The following is a 13,654-nucleotide window of genomic DNA, read 5'->3' as shown; positions in this document are numbered from 1 at the left end:
GCAACTTTGATATTCTCAGAGCAAAGTCATGATCAGAAGCCCGCACAAGCAGCCCACAAGGAGTGCTGAGCCAGGCCAGTCTCTGGCCCTGGTCCCCTTCTCTCCAGGTCTAATTCCCTCATCTATCTCCAGAGCCCACTCACACCCACAAATACTTAAGCTTGCAGCAACCTGGGGGTGAAGGGGGCATCATGCCCACTTTACATGGTTTGGTGGGAAAGGTACAGCCCCTCACCAGCCTGAATCCTGCTCCCAGCCCTCTTCCCTCACCTGCAAAAGGGGTGCGTGGTGTCCACCACCAGAGGGGTGAATTCAGGTAGCAAGCAGTGCGAAGGACTCAGCAGTGCATATGGCAGGTAGTTAGGGCTTAGTAACGCTGACTGCTGTGATCATTCTCACAAGTGGGGAGCCTGCGTCCCCAAAGTTCCTTCCATTGTACATGTCTGAGATCTGGACCCCTCGGTGCCAGGCCTCACTGATCATGAAAGCCGCAGCAAATGAGGTCATTACTCGGCCAGAGACCACTCATCCTCAGGGGGCAGGAAGGGAAAGTACCACTCTGCTACCCACAGGCCACTCCAGGAAACCGGGCCACATCATCTGCCCCATTAAGGGGTCTATGACCATTTCATCTGGGTTAGTTACCCCAATTTCAAGTCAACATCTTGATAAAGCCAGTCACGTGGAGTACCACACTTTGAGCAGAGATGTGGTTTTTCAAGGCCAAATCCCTGGAGATGGGATGACAGCCCCAGGATTTGAGGCACCAGCACAAAAGGCAGATGGACTGGGACTTTATGGATTTGAGTCGTGGTCCCCTCCCCTTTTCTAGGTCTGGAACTAACATGGCACCTGATCCCCGGGATCCAGTGACTGGCATGTATAAAGCTTTTTACCAGTTCCTTAGACATGCAAACAGAGGCCAGGGTGCGAAACCTGGCTACCCCCCGACCCCCAACCAGGGCCGCCCACTCCACGATCTGAGTGGGTCATCACTCTGGCCCTAGATGCCTCGCCTGCCACTCCAGGGCTGCTCTCTGCTATCATCAAGCCACAGCCACTCCACAGAGGCCTCAGGGGCTTTCACACTGCCAGCTTCAGCTCTGTAGACTTGGGCCCTGTCCTTACCGGTAGGTCGCCACTTCCAGGCTGAGGCCAGTCTTCACCTGCACAAGCTCCTGATAGTCCCGCAGCCGGTCAGCCATGGCCAAGGTGAGGGCTGCCTTCTCATCCTCCAGGCAGGCAATCACTCTCTAAAGACAACAGAGGGTTTGAGGATCATAAGACTAGAGCTTTGCTTAAGGTACCAACAGCTCAGGACATAGAAAGAGATGAACAATCTGTAGGCTTATTAAACATGCAGTCATTGCGAAGTTCCTGGTGCAGTGGGTTAGGGATCTGACTGCAGTGGCCCAGTCTGCTGCAGAGGCATAAGTTCAATTCCTGGCTAAAAGGACAAAGTGTTGCCACAGCTGTGGTATAGATTGAAGCTGCAGCTTGGATTCAATTCCTGGCCTGGGAACTTCCATATGCTGTGGGTGTGGCCATGAGAAAAAAAAAAATGCAGTCACTGCAAGGATGATTTTAAATACTATATTTCTCCCACCTGGAAGATTTTTCTTTTTAATTGCATATGGAAGATGTGGCTCAGACACTGGCATCCTTGTTCCTACTCCCAAATGATAATGAAAGCCTGTAAAGCATCTCTGCAATCCAGACATCAGGCAGCTTAGGGAAGTCAATATGTCACACTGGTAAAGTAGATGCTATTGAAAGTAAGCCAAGGTTAGAAAACAGAGGTGTTACAATATTTATTTATTTATTTATTTTATTTGCTTTTTAGGGCTGCATCCATGGCATATAGAAGTTCTCAGGCTAGGGGTCAAATCGGAGCTGCTGCTGCTGGCCTACACCACAGCCACAGCAATGCCAGATCTGAGTAACATCTGAGACCTACACCACAGCTCACGGCAACACCGGGTCCCCGATCCACTGAGTGAGGCCAGGGATTGAACCCACATCCTCATGGATACTATTTGGATTTGTTTCTGCTGCGCCTCAACGGGAACTCCAAGGTTTTACAATATTTTAAACAGAAGTCACTCAGATCTGAAGTAGACCTTTCCCCCAGACTCACAATTTCCCCATAAGCTGGTAAGCCAATACACAGTTCTTTGTTTTACCTAGAAAAGCTATTTTAGAATCATCTGGGGAAGAAAAGAATGCCACATTAATGAGACAGGAATGCATTCTGGGCATAAATGTCAAAATTCAGACCCAGATATAAATCTTTTTTGACTGTGCTCATAGGACATAGTTAATAAGTGCTCCCTGGGCACATGTTCACATCATCCCCACAGCAGTTCTGCACAGACCTGGTTAGTAGCATCTGGCCCTGCCCCTCCCTGGCTGGGAGACACTGCAGGGCACACAGCCTGCTGTCTTGTACATCCCCCACCTCTAGAAAAATGCCCTTCACATGCAAGTCCCACAGCACACAATTGGGGAACTAGATTTCAAATGAAATGATTGTTGCTGTGGCTCTGGCTTAGGCCAGTGGCTACAGCTCCGATTTGACCCCTAGCCTGGGAACCTCCATATGCCGTGGGAGCGGCCCAAAGAAATAGCAAAAAAAGACCAAAAAAAAAAAAATCAAATGAAATGATCAAGAGAAGATTACCTTCCTAGAAATGTACTATTTTAAGTTGACAATACATTTTAATATAAACACAATGGCTCCACTCGTACCATATTATGGTTCTGCACTACTCTGCATTATAGTTTTGCACAACATTTTACAGTTGTGCTGGGGAATAATTAACTGACCAAATATTCAAACACCAAATAAATCCATATTACTTTAACCTTTGGTTTGTAATGGAGAATAGCATTATTTCTTAATACAATTAGCTGAACAGACTACATTTTTAGACATTCACCTTTGTGGAATTTAAAAACTGTAAGACATGAAGGATAATGTGAGAAAAAGAATATACAGATATAGATATATGACTGGGTCGCTTTGCTGTACAGTAAAAATTGACAGAACTGTAAATCAACTATAATGGAAAAAATAAAAATCATTAAAAAAAAAAAAAACCTGTAGGACAACCAGGAGTGGGAATCTATTTTCATCTCTCATGTAATACCTCCACCAAACACCTGGCGATATGCTGAAGGGCCACAATAAATATGGAACATCTATGAAATAAGGAATGAGCCTAACTAAAATCTCACACTGGATTTACTATTTTAAAAGATGCATGATCAACATGTATATAATTCTGCTTCCCATAACAATGCTATTATATGTATATCTAAGCTAATAATTGTTGTCAGGCTCTTTTCGTCTATATAAACAAAAACAAAAGCTAAAAGCTGAAGCCACTTAGCCCTTTTTTTTTTTGGTCTTTTTGGGGCCACACCCATGGTACATGGAGGTTCCCAGGCTCGGAGTCTAATCAGAGCTATAGCTGCCAGCCTACACCACAGCCACAGCAAAGCTGTATCTGAGCCACATTTGCAAACTACACCACAGCCCACAGCAATACCAGATCCTTAACCCACTGAGCCAGCTTAGGGATCAAACCCATGTCCTCATGGATACTAGTCAGGTTTGTTACCGCTGAGCCACAATAGGAATTCCCACTTAGCTTTTAAAGCAAAGGAGTATATTTAAGAACCTCTAGCTAGCATCCCAGAGTGGGTAAGTGTAAATGTCCCCCAAAATTGACATTGTAAGTAGTTAAAGAGGTTCATCAAAGTGGACCACTGGCCAATCTTGATTTAAGCCACAGCTGCCAGAATTTAGTCATGACATTCATATATTCCATGGTTAAGTCTCTACATTAAAATCCTATGTTACCCCATTTTAGAGGGAATATAAACTCAGGTACAGGATTATAGTATAAAATGTTATGTAAGGAGTTCCCACTTTGGCACAACTTCAGGTCTCTGCAGTTCCAGGATGCAGGTTTGATCTTGGGCTGGCACAGTAGGTTAAAGGATCCAGCACTGCTACAGCTGTGGCATAGGTTACAACTGTGGCTTAGTTCTGTTCTCTGGCCTGGGAACTCCATATGCCTCGGGGTAACCAAAAAAGAAAAAAAAAAATTACGTAAACATAAATACATTGCTCTTTCCTACATAGGAAATTCTACCTAAATATTAAAACTTGAGAATGTGGAGTTCCCTGGTGGCTCAGTGGGTTAATGATCCAGCGTTGTCACTGCTGTGGCTCGGGTTTGATCCCTGGCCTGGGAACTTCTGCATGCTGAGGGCATGGCCAAAAAAACTTGCAATAGAAATAAAAATCTATTTATTGAAAAAAAAAAAAACTTGAGAACGTGTGGTAATGTCTCCTTTAAAAAGAAGTTCAATTCTTATTAAACTGCTTAGGAAAAAAACATCAGATGCCTTCAATTCTTCAACCACAAACCTCTTAAGCAGATCAAGATCTCCCAGCCATATCAAAGATGTAGTACAAAGATTCTCTCTCTCCCAAAGAGTACAGAACAGTTTTGCACCCCACAAAATACAAGGAGGAAAATCTAACTGTGTTTAAGTTAAAGTAAATATAATAGAGTTCCCACCACATTTCCATGTGAGTCAACTCTTCCTGAACTGTCAGACACAAATTAGTTGACTTTTGGAAGCAAACCCCATAGCCCCCACAGAAATTCTAACCAACCCTGCTAGTTGAATAAAGCTTCAGACTTGGCCTCTGCTTCTCTGGAAGTTTCAAACCATTGGCCAGGCCAAGGCACTAGAACCTGGAATGCCACAGTTAATTCCAACCCAAGCAGAAGCAGTATGGCCATTTAATGTTATAAAACCTGGGGAGAACAGTCACCTTTCTCAGTTGCTATTTAGAGAACTTTTGGGCAGCATCACAACTGATGATGAAACTCAGGCCCACACCAGAGAGAGCACACTGCCGTCAGCACCCAAGAATTCACTTTCTCTTGACTGAACCTGAGCAGCTCCTTGCTGAGCAAGTCACCCAGATACAACAGGGACAGCTAGCAAGGGTCAGGGTCACAGCACTGAGAATCTTGAATGCTTGAGCTCCAGGGGATTTAAATACTGTGAAAACCTCATTTAGACATACAAAAACCCTAAATGTATAAATAATAAGCAGTGCTTGGATGCTAAGGATTTAGAGCTCCAGCCCAGACAATACCCTGAGCTCCACTACCAGGTGGGTACCTTGGAAGCATATCAAACTGAACTCTGATCTCCTACTGCACCAGCCCCCGCCCTTCAGCTGCTCAGCCCCCTCCCCCATGGTGTGGACCTGATTTCTCCCCTTCTCTCCCACATCTCATCCATCCAGAAAGCCCAAAGTCTTCAGCGTCAGGGTAGATTCCTGTCTCTGCCCCCTTGCTGCTGCCCCCAGCCAAGCCTCCAGTATCTCTGCCTTAACGATTGCAAAAGTCTCCTAAAGAGGTCTTGCTGCTCCCCTGCTTGCCCCACACAGCAGCTAGAGATTCCATGAAGACTCAGGTCACCACCCACCTCTGCTCAGAGGCCTCCAGCGGGATCCTGCACTCAGACCAGAAGCCCAGGTCCTGTGGTGGCCACTTGGCCCCTCTCCCCAGCCACACTCAGTCCTGAACCCTGCACCGTTTCCCCCTCCAGAACTGTGCAGTCAAGGGACCTCCTCTGTTTTGTTTTGCCATCTGCTGTATCCCCAACACTTGAGAGCCAAGCTTGGCACACCAGGCGCTCAATAAATGAATTGAATGGGTGCACCCTGTGAGCAACTTTCATCACCCCTAGTTCACAGATGGGAAACCAAGACACAAATACTGGCAGAGCCAAAATTCAGGCCCAGATAGGGCAGCTGATCGACTCCAATCCTATCAAAAGAAAGCTCTCATTCAATCACATACTGGGGGCATGGAAGCAGCCCATCAACAGTCAACCTCAAGGCTAAGAACTGTTTCACAAGCCCAAGTCCCAATGTTTATGGGGTGAATGTGGTTTAAATCACAAATATCCTACAGCTTTTGTTCAAAGCGCCTTCCTGTAGCCTGGGAGACATGGTGTGCTAATCAGGCTTCAAGTGAACTAAACTAGACATAGAATGCTGCGGACTTGGATGTCAGTTCAGCCAACTTTTCCCTGGCAAATCTGACGCATGTAGGCCATCTGGGAAGGCCCACTTTTTCCAGAGAGCCCTCGTGAGCATCTTTCCCCCTCAAACTGCCAAGCTGCAGAGGCAGCCCAGAGCCAGGAAATGCTGGGCACTGTGTAGGGGTTCCTGCCTCCAGATAGGGGAGAGGGTTCCCTTTAACCAGGTGGAACACAAGAAAAAGTTCCAAAGACTGAACACTGGAACTATTCTGACAAAAGCCAGCTGGAAGAGTCTGAAAGCATTTTGAGATTTTAGATTAATGGGCACCTCTGTGCTGGCCCTTAGAAAGAACACTGATTATTAGTCTATGAAAGCAAAGTGAATAAAGATAAAAAGTTCATCCTTAACAGAAGAGATAGAAGATGGGAGTACCCATTGTGGCAAAACGGAAATGAATCTGACTAGCATCCATGAAAATGCAGGTTCGATCCCTGGCCTCAGTGGGTCAGGGATCTAGTGTTGCCTTGAGCTATACTAGTGGTGTAGGTCACAGACGTGGCTTAGATCCCAAGTTGCTATTGCTGTGGCCCACAGCTACAGCTCCAATTCGACCCTTAGCCTGGGAACTTCCACATGCGGCAGGTGCGGCACTAAAAAGACAAAAAAAAAAAAAAGGATAGAAGAGAGGAAATAGGTTAGTTGCTCAGGCAGTGGAGCCTGAATCAAACCCAGGCTTAGCTACTTACTAAGTGACCCATGAGCCTCAGTTTTCATCATCTGTAAAATGGGGCAAATATTAGTACCTACCTCTTAAGACGGATATGAGGACTGAAAATGAATACACTTGTGAAGAGCTTGGTACCTGTGGTACCTGGCACACAGGAAGCTCTTGATAAAGGCTAACTCTCAGTAATGAAACTTTTACTACAATCTATTAGTTAAGTTAGGTTTTATGATATTTTCAGTCTCCCCAAAGTAAGCATCTGTAGAATGTGAAAACATCAGGGGCTTGGGGTTAAACCATTGATCCTTACTCTTTAATAAAAGTTCTAGCATTTTTATACTTCTTCAGAAAACTACTAACGCTTGGTGTTGAGTCTTTTGGAATGCAACTTGAAATACAGTTGCTTTAAGCTAAATGGTGAAAGATTTAATACACGGATAAGGAAATATGCAGTACAATGAACTCCACAAATTGGAACTGAAAAAAAATTCAAGTCCTTAATGACATCTTCCTTGCTCTTTACTTTTAAGAGAAATAAGCAAATTCCAACAAGAGAGGTATCACTGGACAGGAATCCTAGTTCAGGTCAGGTGGAACCCCAGGGAAGGGCCTAGAATCCAAGGAATTCTACTTTTATGTTTCACATCTGGGGCTACACTTAAGATTTAACTGTGAGGGTGAGGGTGGGGAAGGGTTCTGATGCTAAAAAGAATACTGAAACTTGAGCTTCCAAATGAGCCAAGTGAGCCATGGCTGCAAATGAATGGTGAGGATTTAGCCCACACAGGATGCCTCAAGGAAATCTTTTCCAAACCTGCTTGCACAGTAGGGACTCAAGGTGGGAACAACGGTTCCCTACAAAAGGGTTCAGTGGGGAGTGGTTTTGGCAGGCACTTCTTTTTGGTTAAAAGCTCCACGAAAGCCCACATTAAAGGTGCTTTTAAACACTGGCTCAACACAGAGCATGGGGCCCATGGAGGTGACATTCCACCATTGGAAAAGGAAGCACTCTCCAGTCTAGAGTAAGCCCGGGTGATCAGTGCACACTGTGGCCGGTCCTGGTCCTTGCCCTATTTACAACTCAGACAGAATGCTTTTGAAAATTAAGCAGGAAAGGCCAAACAAAACCCATGATCCAAAAGATTAAATTCCAAACAATTCTGTACTGTATTGCTTTTTATGATTCCCCATGTACACTCCAGTGCAGCCCTAGAGACCAGGTTAGTCAATAGATATCTGCTGATTATTTATGGATGCTTGTGATGTCACCACAATCACCATGTTCCCTTCACTTTTAAATTTTTTAGAAAGGCACAAAATCACTCTAACACAAATCTTTCATTCGAAGCTATAAACCATTCGGTTTAAGATATTTCTGAATGTGTGTGAATATTGTTCTACACTGTCATCCTGAGAACTGAGAGCAGGATTGGGGAATATTTCCATTTCTGGCCAAGACTGGGCATGACCAGGGCAACCCTGTCAGACAATAAATCAGCTACAGGTGTCACCGTGTCAGTGTCAGAGGTTTGAGCTTTGCTTCCCTGAAATAGGAACTGTTTATATTACCTGCACTTGTAATAACATCCTGCCACAGGGACCTGCATTAACACGACTTTTACACTACCCAGAGATCTGACATCAGCTTGTACTGTGGAAAAAACATCTCTGATTAAGTTCTCTGCATTAAGGTTGCTGCCCCTCCCAAGAACAAACAAAGCAGTGGCCCCGGGAGCCACGACCAGCTGACTCCAACGGGGAACTGAGAAATCATTTTGGCAAAATAAAAACCGTTTTGGAAAACAAGTTGTTCTCCCCCAGAGAAGCCCTAGTGCCAGCGGGGCTGCCATTTTGAACGGTTTCTGACAAGGACTTGACATTGCCTAGAAACCTTCCCAACACTGGGAAGTGTCTGAGAAAGAAGGAGCTGTCACCTCTGAAGTCACTTCTGGGCCTTCCTGGTTGACTTTTATGTGAACTCGGTCGTCCAAACACAGGAAACTGAAAGAACTGAGAACTGAGGGAGTCATTTGTCAGGATGCACCCAGTCATGTCAAGGTCTAAAGTTGACAACCTGACAGGGACGGGGCCATTCACCAGGACCTGCCACTTGGCACTCTTCCACTGAGTAGATGGACCAAAGAACTGCGCACTTTTTCCAGTACTGGCGAGATGCCGGGATCCTGAGGAAGGCGGCCCCTTGGCGCCCGGGTCCCCAGGTGCACCCGCTGCGCTGGCCCCACCCGTCAGCCTTGCCAGGCCCTGGGTGAGCACTCTGTGCTGGGAGCCCTACCACTCCCCCACCACCAGCGCTCGCAGGGCGCACAGACCTGCCGCTCCTCGGCTTGAAGCTCGTACTCCTCTTGTACCCGCAGCAGCTCGTTTTCCAGCAGCGCTCGCAGCTGCTCCAACTCGAGCGCCTCGCGCCGCAGCGCCTCCGCCTCCTGCGCGCACAGCCGCGTCTCCTCCTCGGCCTCGCGCCGGCTCTCCTGGCCGCGCCGCAGAGCCTCCTCCAGCTCGCGCACCTCTTCCTCGTACAGCTGCACGGTCTCCCGCCACGACTCGGCCACTAGCAGTGCGTAGCTGTCGTGCACTTCCCTCAGGCGCGGCGGGGGCGCGGCAGGGCCGGTGGCGCGGGCGCGATAGCGCAAAGTCAGGCCAGCGGAGCGCGCGCGCAGCTCCCGCACATCGCGTTCATGGGCCGCGTCAAGGCCGCGGCGCTCGGCCTGCAGCCGGCCCAACAGCGCCTCGAGAGCGGCGCGCGCACCTAGCTCCTCCTGAAGCTCCCGCCGCTGAGCGTCCAGCTCGGCGTCCAGACGGCCGCGGGCGGCGCGCGCCTCTTCGCCCAGCAGCTGCAGTTCCCGCAATTCGCGCCGCAGCGCGTCGCGCTCGCCCTCGGCCAGTGCCGTGGCCCAGCTCAGTTCGTCCAGCTGCTGCCGCAAGCTGCACGCCTCCTCCGCGAAGCGGGCCTGCGCCTCGGCCCACAGGCCCTCATGGCCCCGCCGGCTGCGCAGCTCCTCCTCCAGGAGCAGGTTTTCGCGCTCCAGCTCCCGCACTCGGCACACATAGTCGTAGAGCCGGGCGTTGAGCTCCTGCAGCTCAGCCTTCTCGGAGCCCGTCTGCAGCCGCCAGGATAGCATCTTGATGGTGTGCGGGGCTCTCCTGGCGGGCCGGTTCCCTCCTGCCCTGGTCTTGTCCCCTCTGCCGCGCCGCTCCCGCCCCGCCGCTACTCCGGAGGCCCGCAGACTGGGGCGGGAGTTGGCTAGCGAGCCGCACTTACCGGGGTGGGCAGGAGGGAGTGGCCGCGGGCCACGTCCTCTAGCCAATCAGAGTGCGGCCCGGCGCGGCCAGTGTGGCCGGACAGCGCCTCCTGGCGGAATGACCGTGAGGCCTCGCGGCTGCCCAACCCAGGGCCAGGCTGTCCCGAGCCCTCTAAGCCGGCTCTCGCATATCGGCAGGCAGGGTTCTCAGAAGGGGTACTGAGGGTTCCTCGTTATTCTCCTCCTCCCATTCACCCAGATGCACATCATCACCTGGCCCTTGTTCGTCAGGCCACACAGCTGCTGTAATGTCAGCATCCAGACCTCTCTGGAAATCCCATCAGTACGAGCGTCTCTCATAGGCCACACTGGGGCACCAGGGCACTGTGGGGCGGCCGACAGTAGCCTGGACTCAACCTGCAGCCAATTGTTCTCAGTTCTTCAGTTCTCCACGTTAGGGAGGTAGGAGAGCCTTCTCAGGGACCAGTGGCTCTCCCAAGAGGATGCTTTGCTCAGACTCATTAGGTTTTCTTTCATGCCCTTCAAGGTCTTGCATTTTGAAACTCAAAACTTTCCTCATGCTTTATGTTTCTGAGAAACATCTTCTATAGACTATTGCTGCTCAGTTTGGGAAAGAGTTATAGAGCACCAGGAAATAGCAGGAGGATAACATAAAGTCCCATCACGGTTAATCTTTCCAAATCATACCCTGATGCATCATAGTTAATCCTCACAAAACTGTAGCTCAGAGAAGTTGAGCAACTTGATTAAGGACACATAGTTCCTAAATATGGGAATAGAAGTATTAGACGTTGTGACTGCAGGAGCAGACTTGAGCAGGCAGTGTCCAACCAGGAAACAGAAAAACACTCAAAGGGAAGGGAATGATTTAACGGGGTGAAATGAGACTACTTACAAAGGGCTGGATGTGATGGGAAGCCGCGGGAATCAGAAAGACCCAGAAGCCACTAGCCCCCTAGAGGCAGAAGGAGGGAACAGTGTTGAGCAGCAGGAGCTGTAGCATGCATCCTAGGAAGAAGAGAAGGAAAAATCCAACCCTTCTCTCTTCTTGCTCTCCCGCTCCTGCCAGTGCCTATTGCTGCAGAACCCAGAAGTCACCGGGACTGGCAGTGGCGTGCTGGCCTGTGAAAGCTACCTGTTAAATTATCAGGAATTTTGTGAGCTAGTTGTTAAAAGCTATTATTAAAAATAACACTAGCCAGATATTATTAAAAAATAAATTATAGAGGATTACCATTAATTATTCAAAAAGGAAATAAAACTTAAAATATATCACTTCCTAATTATTTTACTGCTCTTTACTATTATCTGTTCTTGAAGTTATGGATGTCTAATATCCTTGTAGGATGGAAATGCTATATAAGCCATGTTCCTGAGTGGCTACCCACCTCTATGCTTCCTGACATTGTATTGGTAGCTTGAGTATTTACACTGCAGAAATCAGTAGATTTTTTGTTAATTGTCAACTTGATTTATTATTCTACCGACAGCCAAGACTTAAAGAATTGATGGAGAACAGGTTAGTAATGAAGATGAAACTCAGTGTGTTATGTCTGTAGCTACTGAATTTTGAATATTACAAAAATTTGAGGAAATATAGTTCAGTGTTTCAAAGCTATTATTCGAGTTAGCAAAGAAGTCACTTCTTGCTGAGAACAAAATTTCTTAGTTATTTCACCTTTATCTTTCTTGTCGAGGTAAATACAAATATCAACCAACATTCATGTCATGCTGCACTCATTTGTCAATTACAACTACAGATTGACTAGGGACACCAGAGTTCTGCAAAAATCAATGAAAGGATTCTGCAGGAATCAATTTGCTGTATGGAATTTATGATAAGAAGTATTGTGCTTCTATTATCATTTGTCATAAAAATGTAAAAGTGCTCTGACATTGCTCCCATATTAACAAATACACTTTTCTATTAGTAGCTTAAAGCAAAAAAGCCCTGCAGTCTTCATTTTAATTTAATCATTTTACTTTGAATTTTTAAAATTGTCTGTAAATATTGTTTCCTAGAATTGGCCCAATATAGAAGAAAGTGCACCCCAGTGCGATAAAACTATGGTGTAGATTTTTCTTGTAATCACAGCCCCCTTTGGCAGGCTAAACACCTCCAGGAATATCTACCTCACCTGTTACCATTTCCAATGAAAATGGAACTCGGAGATATCAGAGAACTGGAGAGAAAATTACATTTCAACCTCACTTACTGATTTCAGTAGACTAATAGATGTTTGTCAGGAGTATCAAGGAAGGGCCATGGCTCTGAGTGCCCTGAAGGAGAGCGAGAATTTCCTCAACCTCCCGGCAGGGGGCGCTGCTGAGGATGGCGCGCACAGAAAGAGCTCCAGGGCCACTTCAGTAAAGGGTCCCCTCCTCCACCTTGCGCAGAAGGCGAGAGGATGGGGAGCAGTGCCCGCCCCCAGGCCTAGTCTCGCTGGACGCCCCTGAAGCAGGAAGGCTGCCCTGAAGCAAGAGGGTGCAAGAGGACCACCCTCTTTCGTCAGTCCTTGCACTAGGCTGGGGAAGTGGAAATAGTTGGTCTTTTCTCTACTTGGAGAGCTTGGAGCTCCAAGTGTGGTGGAACAATTGGGGGCAGGGAGGTAAGAATTAATGGATTTCCCCCAAATAATTCATCAACCCTCCCCCCTCCACTTCACATCCGTTGCATAAGGGGAGGCAGGCAAAAAAAAAAGGTATTCCTGACTTTGATCTTAAAAATGCACGTTGTAAAGGCTTGGAGACCACTTCTAGCTAGACTAGATGTTGGGGAGTAAATCCTGAGGGATGGCAGAGCAGGAGGCTGAGGAGAGTTGGGGTTCCCAGCAGATAAGAAAGGATCCACTTAGATCAGGGATGGTGGGAAGTGATGAAAGCACAAAAGTTCCTCGAGAGGCTCCCCAGAGGGGACCATTGTGCCCCTTTCTGAGCAGAGCCCCAAGGAGACCAAAACACCAGCTCTTTTCATTCTTTCTTTTCTTCTTTCTTTCTTTCTGTTATAGTTGATTAACAATGTTCTATCAATTTCTGCTGTACAGCAACGTGACCCAGTTACACAAATATATACTTCTTTTTCTTACATTATTCTCCATCATGTTCTATCACAAGTGATTAGGTATAGTCCCCTGTGCTATACAGCAGGATCTCATTGCTTATCAGCAAATCACCAGCTCAACTGCAGGTCCAGGAGCAGGGGTCCTGTACAGCCTTCCCCAGTGCATTCTTGGGGAGCTAGCAGGCCTGATGCGAAGGGCTGCAGCCTAGGCCAGGAGAGCCTTTCTGAAGTGCCTGCATCCCCCATGAGTGAAGCCAGGAGCCTGAGCACCTGCTCATAAGTGGCAGAGAACCTAAGGGAGCCATTCAGACAGGGATGGGGTAACTCCAGCAGGTCCCCAGCCAGCTCTCAGCTGCCTCTGTGCAAATTATAAAAAGGTAGATGAGGGAACCTGTAGGTTCATGGCCTAGTCAGTGGTACAAAGAAAAAAAAAGTCCCTTCCTTAGGGTAGAAGCATTCCTGGACCTACATCCATAGCTTAGCAATTACAGCACAGGCTGGATTTCAGT

At 47.6% G+C, this 13,654-nt stretch overlaps 1 protein-coding gene across 2 annotated transcripts in view; it reads right to left on the bottom strand.

The window, feature by feature from the left end:
• Positions 1-10,063, bottom strand: part of SYNM (synemin) — a 28,331-nt gene extending 18,268 nt beyond the window's left edge. The window contains exons 1-2 of one of the 2 annotated variants that reach the window (XM_047766802.1): positions 9,134-10,063; positions 1,129-1,253 (exon numbers count right to left, since the gene is read on the bottom strand). In XM_047766802.1, the coding sequence (XP_047622758.1) occupies positions 1,129-1,253; positions 9,134-9,943 (935 nt within the window). In that variant the 5' untranslated portion in view covers positions 9,944-10,063. The remainder of the gene's footprint in view (positions 1-1,128; positions 1,254-9,133) is intronic. The other variant, XM_047766804.1, reaches the window with a different exon arrangement.
• Positions 10,064-13,654: the final 3,591 nt, after the last annotated feature.

Source organism: Phacochoerus africanus, chromosome 2 (genome assembly GCF_016906955.1).
Source record: "Phacochoerus africanus isolate WHEZ1 chromosome 2, ROS_Pafr_v1, whole genome shotgun sequence".
Lineage (NCBI taxonomy): Eukaryota > Metazoa > Chordata > Mammalia > Artiodactyla > Suidae > Phacochoerus > Phacochoerus africanus.
The sequence above is the reverse complement of the archived record's forward strand: the minus strand, read 5'-3'. Positions and strand labels throughout refer to the sequence as shown.